This window comes from Pungitius pungitius, chromosome 14 (genome assembly GCF_949316345.1).
Source record: "Pungitius pungitius chromosome 14, fPunPun2.1, whole genome shotgun sequence".
NCBI lineage: Eukaryota > Metazoa > Chordata > Actinopteri > Perciformes > Gasterosteidae > Pungitius > Pungitius pungitius.
In genome coordinates this window covers 2,398,505-2,413,523 of record NC_084913.1, presented here as the reverse complement: position 1 = coordinate 2,413,523, position 15,019 = coordinate 2,398,505, and the positions used below count along the sequence as shown (strand labels likewise).

The window sequence follows — 15,019 nt, the reverse complement described above, 5'->3', positions numbered from 1 at the left end:
TCCTCCCCCCGACAGCAGCCAGCCAATGACACAGCGCGCTGTAATTTCCTCGTTCAGGGGGCGTGTCTCTTGGCGGAAGAACCGACGAGAGGGACAGGAGCAGACATCAACCCTCCCGATTTTTCCGGGAGACTCCCGAATTTCAAAGCCCCTCCTGAAAATCTCCCGGACCGACCTTTCTCCCGAATTTCTCCCGATTTCCACCCGGACAACAATATTGCTGCACCATCACTGGACGCGCCGTTTCAGACCGAACAATAATAAAGGTTACACCTTGAAGTCAGGCGCGGCAATTAGAACGGAAAAAGTAAAACGTGAGTAAAGGGGGAGCATCTTGCATCTGCCACTCGTCTCTTAGCAAAGAGGTGTCATGGCTACAGGTGCCAGCCGGGTGCTTCTTCTGCTCAGGTGCTGCTCATAGCTCCTTCAAGGGCTGAGCTACAGGCTGCGAAGCACCTTCAAATACAACCATAAGTAGAGTAGTGTTGTTGTTGTTGTTGTTGTTGTTATTGTACAAATTAGAGTCTAACCTCCTGAGGAGAACCCTTAAGGAATTGAATTTGTGAAATAAATGAATTACATTTTTATTTGTGTGGTGGGGTTGAACGCAGCCTTTCGGCTGGCTCCTCCCCAGCCAATTAAGAGCAGGCCTTTAAAAGCACCTGCCGTCAAGGCCTCAAGCACCTCTTGTGTTGTGCTGCACAGGTATGTTTGGTTGTGTTGGTTTTGAATGTCTCTAAATCCGTATACTAACAAGCTCCTCTTGTGTTGTGCTGCACAGGGACCCTGCTGTTGTTTTGCTCAATTGTATTTGGTAATGTTTTCTCTACTTTGTCATTTCTTTGTTGTACTGTTTGTGGGGTTTTTTTGCTGTGTTTTGTTTGCCGTGTTAAGTAGACTTGAGTTTGTTTGTTTTCTTGTAGTTATTAGAATTTACTGTGGTTTAATTGCTTTGTTTTAATAAAACCGTTTACTTAAATATCAACTGGTCTCTGCCTATAGCCCACAGTAACTTATCTTCGTGCCTTGGGTGTTTTTATATAGCTCGTGGGTCCCCAAGTGGCGTTGTTGACTCCTTCCCCTAACCCCCCGTCACATTTGCGTTTGTGTGTGTGATATATATGACGATATCCCCCACACCATATTACATTGTTTTGTTCTGCTCCCCTTACCTCCCCTTACCTCCTCTAATATACCTTTGCTTATCTTCCCACATGGATTATAAAAGTTAATTATATCTATATCACCTCTTTCAGTCCACACCTTCACCACAGTGGATTCATGTTCCGTGTTTACCTGCATTATCTTATAACTCACCTCATTCTGGGGGGGAAACTGGCCTAGTGTGGTCTTTTTTAAATTTCTGGAGGGCGCTATAGATATTTCTTAATTCCCAAATGTGAGACTGAAAAATTATAAAAAATATTTTTTAACAGTCCAGATATCCATGCCAAATTTAACAACTTTTTGAATGTGATAAAGGCCTCAAAAAGGCCCTTAGTTTGTGAGAATAATTCCTTGAAATACAATATGTTCCTCTACGACTAGTGCTAGCGAGGACCCTAATGATAGAGGCTTTAAAGTGGATTCTTCATGCTTGGCACTTCTACTGGAATAAGTTAGTGTGTTTGTTCTTGCTCTCACATCTCAAAAAGGCAGCATTGCTTGGATGTTTACGCAGAGGAAAGGGGGGTAATGTTGACGTTAATAAATATAAATTAATTAACAAATCCTGTCACTGTGGCCGCCTACGGCTCTCACAGACTAGTTACCATTAAATGTGGATTAGTACTAAGACTGGGCTGCATACTAAAACACATCAGTACAAACAAAATGTAATATCAGCAGTGGTGAAACGTACTGTAAGGTTTGTAAGTTCACATTCCAGGTACTTGTGTTATATTTTACCTCAGTATTTGAGTTCCATGAGCTAGTGTCTTTCTTTTCATGTAAATAAGGATTTGTGTTTCATGTAAACATAACCGTGTGTGTGTGTGTGTGTGTGTGTGTGTGTGTGTGTGTGTGTGTGTGTGTGTGTGTGTGTGTGTGTGTGTGTGTGTGTGTGTGTGTGCGCCCAGGTGGGTGAATTAGGATCGAGGATTAGAGACAGACGTAAAACAGAAGACTAGATCCAATCTGATTCGGCTGCCGTCCCATCGCAGCACAGCAAATGTCAGGGTTAAGGGTCACGAGTAAGCACTCCCCGCCTCCTAAATCTTATTGGCCCACGCTTGGATCGACGGCGCTCTCGACCAATAGGGACGCAGGACGGGGAGTTCCTGTAAGGAGGAGCAGCTGCGCAGATGTGCGTGAAGGAGACAGCAGGAATAGCTTCTCACGGCGAGTCACGAACTGCTGAGGCACCAAAAACACGGAAGGTGAGCACTTTATATGACATTACGATTATTTATCCTTTAATTACTGTGCTATTACAAATATTATGTGTTTCATGGAGTGTTGCTCCGGAAGCAGCGCTGACACTAGCTTCGCTTTGTCGTATTTATTCATTCAAAGTAACCTCCAGTTGGCTCACTTTTAAATGCTTATTCCGGTTCACTTGCTGTAACGTGATACAACAACATATTTCAATATTTTACAGGCAGTAAGGTCGTATTTGTAGTTATAACGCGGTCGGTTGTTTTTCTTCCAAAAAGTACATTTCACATTTCATTTTAATATTCTATAGGTAGTTAACATACTTGATCTTGTTTTGTGGACTCCACCCCTATCAATGTTCTTCAGTTCTTGTCAAACGTTTCTGGTTAAATAAAGTTAATTTGTATCTGAACTGAGACCTAAAAAAAAGTCTTGAGAGTTCTGAAAAGCCAAGGAGACTGGCGGTGACTTCCGGTTTAGAGGTCATCCGTTTGGCTCGGGTTTGCATAGATTGCCCCTGTGCCAAGGTGCCGCCCCCCCCCCCCCCCCCCCCCTCCATCACAGAACCACCTCCACCTCCCCGGTGATCTAAACTCTCTCATCACTACACACTTAGGTGCATGCTTGTAAATCAAACGCACACACTGTGTGTATTCTTCTTAAATCCTGAACCCACTGATGCAGATCAGCCTGACTTCGACCTCGGCCCCTGAGGGCGAATGATACGTCGACACCAAGACTTTGCTCTTTGGTTTCTGCGCCCGGCGTTTATTTCCTAGGCCGCTGCTCCGTTTGTTCGAGGCCGGCGGCTAATCCTGCGAAAACCTGACAGCGGATTCCTTCACCCGACTGTTTGGACACAAACAAAAGGGAATAACACACGCAAACAATCGGTCCCCTGGCTTTATTTTTGACCCTGACAACACCGCAGGAATGTGTGTGTGTGTGTGTGTGTGAGAGGTTTTAGATTTCAGATATTAAACTGAAGTCTGGGGGGGGGGATTAATCAGTGACCAGTCTGAGCCGCACAACTGCAACCTTGGAGGGAAAGCGTGTTGAAATCAGAAGAACGGCGTTGCAGCTGTGCACACACACTTAAGAAATGTCTCAACTTCACTTTCGGTTTCACTTGTCATGTGTTTTTTTTTTGTGGTACTTTCCCCATCTCGCATGTTGTAAAAAATAGAAATAATGTGCCTTTTTCTCTCTGTTTTGTTCACTTTCTCATTTCCCAGATGTCCTTTGTCAGCGACAGACTGTACAACGGGTACCTGAGGACGAAAATGTCGACCTTCGCGACCAAGGTGAAAGTGAGAGAAATAATGACCCATCTGCCCTGCTTGACTCTTCACGACCGGGTAAGTTTCGTCACGTTTAAAGGACCGCGGTTTGTTCAGCAGTTATTTAAAAAAAAAAGTCTCTGTAGTAACAGAATCTTGATTCCTATTTTGATCAGTTTGATGTTTGTTTTTTACAAGGGCAGCGTGGAATCTTGCCAATGCCATTCTGAGCTTTAAAAGGAGGCAGAGGAACCTTTTAAAGATTATTAGTCTTTCGTTATGTAGTGACAGTATTGAAAACTATGACAAATAGTTCATTTAAATACACTTATCAACTGCAAGTCAAAGCTGGCATAGCATAACTCTGCTAGCGATACGATATCACTTGTATCACCGTTTTTTTATGTTGGCAATAGAGATAAAAAAACATTGAGTCAAGAAATGTAGTTTTGACATCATAGTTATAAAAAAAAGATTATATTATAGATAATAAGATAATTATCAGCCATTTATACTGTCTATTAACACTAATGACAGTAACAGTAGGCTTTTCAAACGCATGTATTTTTTTGGTATGAAATCCAATTTTAGGAAAACATCGAGGCAAAAAGGGAAACTAATGGGAACTTCGACAGCATGGTGATGCTTCTGGATTGTCTGAAGAGGCGAGAAAGCTGGCCGCAGCAGTTCATCGACGCGCTCGAGGCGTGTGAGCACACGACTCTAGCGGCTGAGATGCGAGCCGAGTACGACGCTCTGAGAGGCGCCAACAGTAAGTCTTTGAGTCGAGTGCCTTTTATATTGAACGACAATCTACCCTGATAGCTGGGGGGCGGGGCTTAGACGACGAGGAGAAGCCGCTGTTCCTTATGAACAGCGAGAGGACGACGATGACATGGACGGAAAAAAAGAGAAAAGAACACAATTATTGACTTTTCTGGAGGAAAAAAAGCTTTTGTGACGAATGAAATGTTTGAGCTCATTAAAGCAGAAGAAGCCAAACAGCTGTGTGACCTTCACAGATGTTGTGTTGTGAGAGGCAAGTGTGGGAGAGTGGGGACCTGCAAACTCTTAATTATTAAACCCAAGACCTATGAATTGTCATGATAAGATGATTTTGGGGGTATCTGTAATTAGCACACTGAACACACATAGTTAGTAGTGTTTGATGCACAGATCGTGTCTTACTGAAGGAAGAACTTCATGCACGGAAGAAAAAGGTGACAAACTTGCCCATGTTTTGAGAATTTGTCTCCAGTCCTTACTACACAGCATTTAAAGTCAAATGAAAATATTAGACAATTGTTTTGGACGCACAACAGAAACACAGTATCAAAAAACTCATCTAAGAAAAAAAAAATCATAAATAGTGCAAAAAACTTCTGGATGTTTTGTGAAATCCCAAAGAACTGCATTGAATGGACTTGCACATTTTCTGATGTCTATAAACTCCTGCTGAGGGTAAAAGTGCAGGTGCAATGTGTGTGGGGGGGTTCTCTCACATTCACACCTTAATGACACATCATCGTATGACAATAATATAAAAACCTATGAAAAAATGATATTATACATATAGCATTGCACCTATAGGACATATATTGGACCTTAATGAAAACGTAAAAATATAAGAACAGCTTATTCACATTTACACATATGTTTAATGATGACCTCACAACGGGTTTAAAAGACCACCTTCGTGTGCTTTGATAGATTCCAGCTCCCCTCCGGCGACCGTCGTCAGGGCACACGTCCATCCAGCACCACCTGCCGGTCCTCCGTCTGCCCCAGTGGGCGGTGCAAAGAGTCAGGTCGCTGCAGCTGCTGCATCTCCTCCAGAGCCGGCCCCCCAGGCACAGCTTCCCGAGGCTGTTTCTCCACCCGAGCCGGTCTCCGAGCCTGCGCAGGCGACCGAGGTCGAAGAGGCGGCCCGTCCCTCGGCACCTGCGGCTGCGACTCCACCGCAGAGGGAGGTTAACGCTCCCCAGGAGCCGGAGGAAAACTCGGAATCAGACATCCAGGATGTCCCCGGTGATAACGGCGTGACCCCGGATCCGCAGAGCGTGGAAAACGGCGAGGTATCGATGGGACGGTGCGAAGCAGAGACGCCGTCGCACCCGGATCCTCTTCAGACGACCACGACCTCCGCAGAGGTCGGGCCCCCACCGATGGACTCCGATGTCACCGACGGATCCTCGTCCCTGGCGGTGACCCCGGAGAGGCCTCCGGTCCAGGACACCGCCGCCCATGTGGACCTAAAAGCAGCGGTCGTCCTGCAGCCCGCAGAGAGCTTTGAACCTGCTGCCACACAGGCGAGTCCCAAAATATGTTAATCTAAGTTAAGTAATAAAACAAGTTCTGTAGGGAAAGACCCGGATGGGACAAAAAAGATGCACCACTTAAAGACTTCCCAAGAATTATTTTAGTACTGATCACTAAATATATTTGTGGTTAAGGCCAAAGTAATGTTGTAATGCTGTATTTTGGATACCATTTACCGACTGTATACTTATCTAATTTTGTATCTGTATGATCTATTATACGTTAGTGTGATGTTAGTAGGTTGAACAGCTAGAAAACCCCTAATATCTATTTTATATTGTTTTGAAAACTCCTTCAAACACCTCCTCAAAGTTTACAATCAAGAACTAAATTCCATTGAACATATCGTGAAGATCAAGTTATTAGTTTGCCTAATTGTAATTTTTTAACCCGTGATAATTCAACTGAATAAAACTATAGTTCAGTTATGTTGACCAAAACAAATTAAGTGAATTTCTTAGCATTAGCAATAATTAGTTAATTATCTTAAATCCTGCATTATTCATTACCTTTTCAAGGTCGTAGTTCGTTTCCTGCTTTTACTCGAACACTGATGTTTCATTACATTACATTACATGTCATTTAGCTGACGCTTTGATCCAAAGCGACTTTTCAAACAACCAAACCCGCACTTACTCATCAAAATGTAAATGTATCTGACAGAGAAACAAAAAAAGATTTTTTCCAAATTAAATTAAATTTGACATCACTTTTTTATTTTACCTGCAGGTTGTTGAGAGCAACCCGGGGACAGAAGTCGCAGCCGCAACGCCCCCCCTGCCCGGCGCTAACGGGAGAGACGCCGCTCTCCATGGCGACGACGACGTGTGTCTGAGCAAGCCGGGCCAACTCGTCAGCATCCACCCGCCAAACAACGCCCGCCCCACAGGCTCTGGCCCCGCCCCCCCCGCGCAGCCCTACTCGGGCGACAGCGGGCGGCTGGAATTCAGCAACCCCCCGACGGAGCCCTCGGCCGCCGCCCCGCCCCCCGCGGGCGCGGCGGCGCCGTGCCGGGAGAACGGCGTTCCCGTGAGACGGAACGAACCGGAGGAGGACCACTACGAGAGTCGCAGCTCGGAGGGGCCGCAGGTGATGACGCACGTGGTGCACGTGTCCCAGGGGGCGTCCATCCTCAACCTGGACGGCCAGAGCCCGGCGCCAGCTCGGGTTGGGAACGGCGAGGCGGCCGAGGGGGTCACGTCGGCGCCGTTCGCCTGCACCGGCGTGAAGTCGCCCTCGGGGCCCGATGGTATTTCCCCGCAGCTGAAGACGCCGCAGGATTCGGAGAAGAAGACTGCAGCTCATGCCAAGTACGTTGTGACGGCTGCAGGAGTGGCCGCCTGCGCCCTGCTGCTGGCGTGGAGGTTTAAGAACTGAGGAGATTTAATACCTTTTTTAAAGGGAGATGAGGAAACTTATGGTTATGGTGCCTTTTTTTGTCTCTGGAACGGTCGAGAGGCAGCTGTTTAATAATTACCGACAGTAGTAATGGCTGATTTGTCAGACCGTTGATCGTTTATTATTAATGAATTGAAAGGGTGAATGTTTTTAATGGTGGATGAAACCAAACCTTCCCTTCTTATATTAGTTCTTCACGGATCTGGGGTGGAGATCTCAGGTTATTCATGCAACTGGCTGCCAGTAGGTGGTCTGTAAAGATACACTTAAGCTGTATATTAGTGATAAAATTGTTTGTCTATTCACTTGTCTAATAAGCACTTTCAAGATAAGACTGTCGGCAGGTCATCCAGTAAAGATGAATGTACTATGGATCGGAATTTTATGGACTGTGGAAGAAAGAGTGCCAGCTTCACACTCTCTAAATGATGACTAGTGCTGTATTTATTTGTACATATTTTCACTATATAGGTATTTTAACATAGACTGACTGATTTCAAAGCTGTCATGTCTCAAAGAATCAGTTTGAGTTCATAATTAACATACATTTGTATATGACCCATGATCCATATGATCCAACCTGTTCATCCAAGTTGCTTTAAAACCATATACTTTTCTTTCAAAGCTGGAGAGAGTGTTAATCGTGAGCTGTCATGTCAGTAGATTAATGTTTAACTGGGTTTTTATATGCTCATTTTTGGGGTTATGGCTTATTTCCTCTGTTTATCATGTAAACCTTATTGCACTTATTGAGATACTTGGTCCTCTCTAGCCATCTTCTGGGGGGAATTCGTTGGGATGGCTTTTTATTTCTCTATTGGATTTGTTCTCCATTTTAATTGAAGCCACTTTAAGAATTTGTGTTCTGTGAAATTACATTTTATTGTAAATAGCATTGTCAACATAAACAAATGCTAAAAGGAACAAGGGCTTTTGACCTGTAAACATGCTTTGTGTATTAAATGTATTCCTATTATGGAAAACATTTGATTTTAAGCTATGCATTTGACCCATATAAACAAAAACTTGATATTAAAATAATCCCTATTTAGTGTGCATGTCATCTTCCTTGCAGAGAAACAGCAATTTAATGGGTGAGGTAAATAACCATTTTTTTATGCAGAATCCTTTTTAGAAGGATATTTTTCAACGGTTTATTAACGTTTATTGTTTCATCGAAACCAACCATAAAAACAAACACATACAAATCAGTTGGCGGGATGTACTTCAAGTATATATTATTTAAGATGCTTGCTCGCGATTCTAAAGCGGTTGATACTGAATCTGGAATGTTTTACTCAAAATGTGACAGCCTCTTTTTACGGTCTGTTTCTTTGCATTCTGATTGGGTCTGGAGTCCTTCACTCACCGACTGATCCCGCCCACCCGGGTCTTTGACAGCGAAGATAAAAAGGACATGTACACACACCGTTAACGCCACAGCTAGTTAGTTAGCTAATTAGCTACCTCATAGATCGCTGGACTTCACTGTCCACACAGATCATAGACGTTCGGGTTTTTTATTTAATCACAAACCGTAGCATGGATGTGGTGATTTAGTCGTTAAAATGTCGTTCAATGGCCACAAACGGGAGGATGAAAATATCGGGGAAGACGAAACGCCCACGAAGCAGCCGCGCTCCGACATGGAGATGCCCAGTTGTCTCAGAAACGATCCCGACAACGAGGCAGCCTCGTCCGCGGGAAGAGACACATCCGACCGGCGGACCTCCAACGCGACAGCGAGGCATCGGAGCGACTCGGTGAAAAAAACAAGGCCGCGTAGGTGTTAACCGTTTCAAGCATTGGCTCAGTGTATTTGCTGGAGGACCCATCGTCGCATGTAATATCTATACAACATCCACAAGGAGTCCCCCTCACAATCAACGTTTTGAGATGTTAAAATAGAGTCTTCTTAGGAGTAGCATTAATTCCTCATATTAAATTGTAAATGTCTGTAAAGCGTGCAGCGATTTTGCAAAAACTGAACTGGTGTTATTACAATGTAATATCTGGCCGTAGCGGCAGTAAATACCCAGGGTCTATTTTGCAACAAGATGGCGTTTGCGGTACAAACACTACGCGCACAACCTGTACTTCTGCTTCTGTGGATGAGGCTTCTCTCCGTTATGTCGGCCAGCATTTAGACATCAGCTCTATTGTCCTCACTGCCACTTAGCCTTCTAGCTTAAAATCTATTGTATTATGCAATGTTCCAAAAATGTGTATATTAGTGAGTGCTTTAATTGCATTGTGGTATTATCTTACATCATGCAGCATTTCCCTGGTTTGGGATGGACATTGGAGGGACTCTGGTGAAGCTGGTGTACTTCGAGCCCAAAGACATCACAGCGGAGGAGGAGCAGGAAGAGGTGGAGAACCTGAAGAGCATCAGGCACTACCTGACCTCAAACACCGCCTATGGAAAAACGGGCATCAGGGACGTGCACCTGGAGCTGCAGGACCTGACGCTGTGCGGCAGGACGGGCAACCTGCACTTCATCCGCTTCCCCACGCACGACCTGCCGGCCTTCCTGCAGATGGGCCGCAACAAGCACTTCTCCAGCCTCCACACCACCCTCTGCGCCACGGGGGGTGGAGCGTACAAGTTTGAGTCTGACTTCCGCACGGTGGGTCTGCGGTTGTTGTCTTCTTCTTTTTACAGGCTGGCCGGTAAAGGAAAGAGCAGACGGAATGGTCCAAACATAACCTATTTATAGCATGTGATGTCATCTCGCAGCCTTTGATGGCCTTTGAACACAAAAAATCAAGGTGTAGCGATACTGCCTTTGGTTACAGGGCCAAGAGGGTAATACATGTCCTCATGTAATGGGTTGAGAATAAAAGCAAATACATGTATTTACTTTATTATATTTTGTTCCCTTTTAAACAAGATGAGTTAATTATGGTCCAACTAAACAGTGAATACAATGAGAAAAATCACGACTGTGGCACCAAAGGTCCCTTCAAGCGTTGTGATTCATTCACACATTTCTTCTCATCCTTCTTTAGGCGATCCAATTAAGCCCAATTGAGAAACAGCTTTTGTTTTTTCTAACCCTGTGCCTCTGTTCTCATGACCACATCCCCTCAGTGACTTTTTTTCATATTCTTTTCACTGTCACAAAAAAAAAAAAGATGGCGGACCTGCAGCTCCACAAGCTGGATGAGCTGGACTGCTTGGTCCGGGGGGTGTTGTACATCGACTCGGTGGTGTCCAGCGGACCATCGGAGTGCTACTACTTTGAAAACCCCACAGACCCAGATCGCTGCATCCAGAGGCCCTACACCCTGGAGAACCCCTACCCCCTGCTGCTGGTCAACATAGGGTCCGGGGTCAGCATCCTGGCCGTGTACTCGGAGACCAACTACAAACGAGTTACAGGGACCAGGTAACGATCAGTGGACTGTTAGTCATTTCATATTGTTCACGTAATGGAAACAACATGAAACTTTATTTTTCAAGTGCAGGGTTATATTTTTAAAGAGGTATGGGCTGTTTGTGTCAACTGGCCTCAAATGTCAGCGGAAACACACAAAGAGGGAAAACAAGCGTTGACAGACGGCGGCTGACAGCGGGATGAAGCTCCCGTCTAGTGGGCCGCTTGCTTTGCAAAGTGCTGTCTCCCCAGAGCCTTGGTGTGAAAAGGAGCAGAATTTATTTTTAGCTGTCGGCTACCAAACCCCCCTCACCTTACTTAGCAGTTTGCCTATGAGTTAAAGTAGAATGGTTCTTTTTGTTGGATTTAGTTTAAAGTTTGAGATCCACCAGGTGAACTGGGAGTGTTACCTCCTCGGACTCTGCACTGGTTTGGTTCAATGTGGTCTCGCTCTGTGGCTTTATTGAGGACTGCCCCTAACATAATGGCCTTTTGTACTGAGAAAGCACAAGAAAGACAATTTAGAGAACAACGTATGGAACACTCGGGTCCATGTGAACAGCAACCGTACATTATCGCAGAAATAACGACTCACTCTCAACCAATCAGAATGTTGGATTTCATCTACCCGTATTACAGGTCTATATATATGTGTGTGTTCCAGCCTCGGTGGTGGGACCTTCCTGGGCCTGTGTTGCTTGCTGACTGGCTGCTCTACTTTCGAGGAAGCTCTAGAAATGGCTTCTCAAGGGGAGAGCACCCGAGTGGACAAGCTGGTTCGGGACATCTATGGAGGAGACTATGAGAGGTTTGGACTGCCAGGTTGGGCTGTAGCCTCAAGGTGCGGTTTACAGCAGCTTTTTTTTTTTTTTTTTTTCACTGTGCGTCACAACTGTTTTTGGTGGTTTCCGGGATAAACCCAGTCACAGCTGTAATGAAACCAGGACAGTGGCACATTTACTTAAGTTCCTTTAGAGGTGGCGGGAATCAATCCTTAGGTGTATTATAATTCTCTCCTGAAAGAAAACTCAAATGAAAAAAAAAGGTTGTAGAATAAGTGAAAACAAATTTTCTTTTGAAAAAGTCAAAACCTTTTTAAAATATATCAGGTCTGAAAAGGTTTTGAAAAAAAAGTCTAAATATATCAGGTCAGAAAAGGTTTTGAAAAAAAAGTAAATATATCAGGTCGAAAGATGACGTGGAAAAGAAAATTCAAAAGGTATTTTTCTATTATGAAATGTTACATGCAGTGTTCATTTTTAATTAAAAAAAGCAGCTGGTCACAGTGAGAAAAAAAAATCATGTAGCGAGACGTTTTGAAGCTCATTGTAGCCCTCTGAATCGAATGTGTAACTTCTACATAAGTGCGTATTTTATTAAAATACGTTGATCAGACCCTTCCTTTGGGGATTAGCAATCTAATTATACGACACTGCTTTGTTCGTTCATATGACCTGTTTCGATCTGACAGTTTTGGCCACATGATGTCCAAAGAGAAGAGGGAGTCGGTGTCCAAAGAGGACCTGGCCAGAGCGACGCTGGTCACCATCACCAACAACATCGGCTCCATCACCAGGATGTGTGCCCTCAATGAGGTTGGTGACCAAGTAAAGGTGGACGCACAAGTCCCCGCTCTGCTCCTGCTGCTGGTTTCCTCTCTGCGTTCAGCCTCTTTACGGTGCTGCCTTGTGGCGTCTCGATCAAGCAGCATTGTACAGGGCTATGAAGGCTCAGAGGAGGTACGCTGCGTCACTGTCTCTGAAGCCCTTAAGCAGAGGGGTGTCCATCCCCCGAAACCATCCGAACACACAAATGTGCAAATGAGATGTGCTTTTTAAGTACAGCAGGTATCAAATGCACAGTCTATAATCTTTAGACAAAATAAATATACATATTTAACTTGCAGTTGGGTAATTTAACAAGCAGCTATTATCACTGTAACTACACGTGACCTAACTGTAAGAAGTCAAATATTTAATTTCATTCACAAACAAGTCATATTTTCATTAGAAGTGAGTTTTTGACCGACTATTTTGTTTAGTTTAATTCTGTCTCGATGAATTTCACAGTTTGACACAATATTTGTCATTTGTGCTTGTACTACATCAGATAATAAACGTTCTCATTAACCAAATTGCGTTATCTCCTGTTCTTCCTCACCACAAAGAACATAGAGAGAGTGGTGTTTGTGGGTAACTTCCTGAGAGTGAACACCCTCTCAATGAAGCTGCTGGCTTACGCCATGGACTACTGGTCCAAAGGACAGCTCAAGGCCCTCTTCCTTCAGCATGAGGTAACGAACTCAGCTGCTTAATAATAATAACAATAACTTTATTCATAATAACACCGTTCAGAGTTACAGGCCTTCAAAATAAAACGATCAAGAACCCAAATAGCCGTTTTGTGCGTTGACGTGATTTCTAACTGGTTGTCTTGTTTTTTTTAGGGCTACTTTGGAGCAGTTGGCGCTCTGTTAGAGCTTCTGCATCCGTCCTAATCCGTCCACTCTGCATCTAAGCAACTACTCGTCAATCTGCTGAAAAATCCTTTAGCACTTTAGGCTGGCCAGAATTAATTCCGTAATGGGACGCTGTGTCAGCCTCCAGCCAGTTACTGACATATTATTTGCAGCAAACTCTCAAACATTCTGTAATGTTCTCAGCAATCAACTAGTTTGTAAAAGTGTGAAGGTAGAGTCTTAATTGGGATTCACAGGCTGCTGTGGTCAGCTGATGGAAGGGCTTCCTGCCCGAATGCATTAAACAAGTCGCGTCCTCCTCAAACACGTAGAAAGTACGTCCACAAAGTCTTAAGAACGAGGATGTTCTCCCTCACGGTGGGTGGTAGGGTGTCCAATACGACCAAACTCCTGTTAGTTAATAAAATGGTTGTTAGAACTCAAAGATCATCCCAAGAAATATTTCCCCAGTAAAGCATTATTTGTCATTGTTTATTTCCTGAATTAATTGATTTGTTTATTCATTAGACAATAACTGAACAGACTTTAGTGTTTAGAGCCAAATATGTTTACAGTGTTGCAGATTATTACTGATTAATTATTTGTGCTCTACATACTTTACATTCCTGAATAACATTGTATGGAACGCCACCCCTGGTTTATCTGGTCAGACTCGTGGTTTGTTAACTTGAGACTTTAGACGTATCCAGCTCTTTGTAAACTAAAGCAAAACACTGAGAATCATTTACAACCAATAATTATTTGTGTTTTTTCATCCGAGAGCCTTTATTCATTTAAATTTATTGGACTTGTAATGTAATGTCAAATTTGCATTTTAACCTGCATTTCAGTCTCCTGACTTGAAACAATTGATTTAAAGAAAAACAAAGAAATTAACACAAGTTTATGGCCATTTCATCTTCAAAGGAGACATCAGCTGTTACCTTCTATAGAATGTGTATTGCTTATTTAATTTACCCAATTGACATGTCAATGTGTGAAATGTTTTTTTTGAATATTTAATTGTTTACTCCAAGTTCTTATTTTATAACCGCTCTGGTAAATTCAGTTTCAAGTCAGTTTTGGGGTCATTAACAATGGACTGTAGAGCTCAAGTGAAAATGACCTCTGCCCTGCTGAAGTGCCCTTGAGCCACTGCAACCCCGTCCTTGTGGAGGGAAATCGCAGCATGTGAAACGATAGATTGTGGATTCGAGGGCATTATATCCCCGAGTTGTCCCCATGTTTTTTGAATGCAGCTTCAGCTCCTGATCCCAAACCGTCTTTGTCTTGTTCGGCATGTTTGTACTTGAACGTTTTGAAGCTTCCTAAACTTTGTTTCCTTTAGGAAGGTGGAACTGGAAACACGGTAAACCTCGTGTCTGACATGCGTGTTATCGTTGTCATTTGTCCCATTGCTTCATTTAATGATTAACCGTCACAATTTAATGTTGGCTTTGTTCATGAATTGTCTCCATAAAAGAGATTTCACTCACTAATAAGTTGCACAGTTGCTGTCAGTCGCTTGATGAAAAGCATCAGAATGTTCTATATAGTTGATTTTAAAATAAAGTGCCTGTCATATTTTTGTATGGAATACAATAATGTGCGCAGCAATGTGATTTAAAATGAGGCCCTCTGTTTGTTGAAAAGAAAACATATTTTTTGTAATAGCCATTGCAAATTCATTACTGCGTTACTATTAAAAACATATTTTCATATGTTTGTGACAGCTTCTGGCGAAATGTGTTTTTTTAACGGCACTTTTGTGAGTAATGTAGTTTTGAATTATACTCACGGATGCATTA

General features: G+C 43.5%; 2 protein-coding genes across 3 annotated transcripts; both read left to right on the top strand.

Annotated features, from left to right (window-relative positions):
* The first annotated feature begins 2,071 nt into the window (after window positions 1-2,071).
* mavs (mitochondrial antiviral signaling protein) lies at window positions 2,072-8,564 on the top strand. Its single transcript, XM_037485903.2, has 5 exons — window positions 2,072-2,378; window positions 3,612-3,734; window positions 4,248-4,428; window positions 5,367-5,965; window positions 6,705-8,564. Exons 1-5 carry the CDS (start codon window positions 2,304-2,306, stop codon window positions 7,350-7,352), a joined length of 1,626 nt encoding a protein of 541 aa, XP_037341800.2. The 5' UTR covers window positions 2,072-2,303; the 3' UTR covers window positions 7,353-8,564.
* Window positions 8,565-8,744: 180 nt separating this feature from the next.
* Window positions 8,745-14,943, top strand: pank2 (pantothenate kinase 2). Of its 2 annotated transcripts, none has more exons than XM_037485905.2 (7): window positions 8,745-9,155; window positions 9,651-10,003; window positions 10,512-10,765; window positions 11,418-11,561; window positions 12,225-12,348; window positions 12,921-13,046; window positions 13,200-14,943. In XM_037485905.2, the coding sequence occupies exons 1-7, from the start codon at window positions 8,942-8,944 to the stop codon at window positions 13,248-13,250; spliced, it is 1,266 nt and encodes a 421-aa protein (XP_037341802.2). In that variant the 5' UTR covers window positions 8,745-8,941; the 3' UTR covers window positions 13,251-14,943. The 2 variants fall into 2 exon arrangements, with proteins under 2 accessions (XP_037341802.2, XP_037341801.2); XM_037485904.2 differs by having other exon boundaries at window positions 11,418-11,594.
* The last annotated feature ends 76 nt before the right edge of the window (window positions 14,944-15,019 follow it).

Bases quoted from the DNA above. Each gene is read 5' to 3' on its own strand.
- mavs (XM_037485903.2), top strand. From the start codon at position 2,304: ATGTGCGTGAAGGAGACAGCAGGAATAGCTTCTCACGGCGAGTCACGA. The intron at 3,735-4,247 runs GTAAGTTTCGTC...ATCCAATTTTAG, and splicing joins GCTTGACTCTTCACGACCGG to GAAAACATCGAGGCAAAAAG. The intron at 4,429-5,366 runs GTAAGTCTTTGA...GTGCTTTGATAG, and splicing joins CGCTCTGAGAGGCGCCAACA to ATTCCAGCTCCCCTCCGGCG.
- pank2 (XM_037485904.2), top strand. From the start codon at position 8,942: ATGTCGTTCAATGGCCACAAACGGGAGGATGAAAATATCGGGGAAGAC. The intron at 10,766-11,417 runs GTAACGATCAGT...TGTGTGTTCCAG, and splicing joins AAACGAGTTACAGGGACCAG to CCTCGGTGGTGGGACCTTCC. The intron at 11,595-12,224 runs GTGCGGTTTACA...TCGATCTGACAG, and splicing joins GGTTGGGCTGTAGCCTCAAG to TTTTGGCCACATGATGTCCA.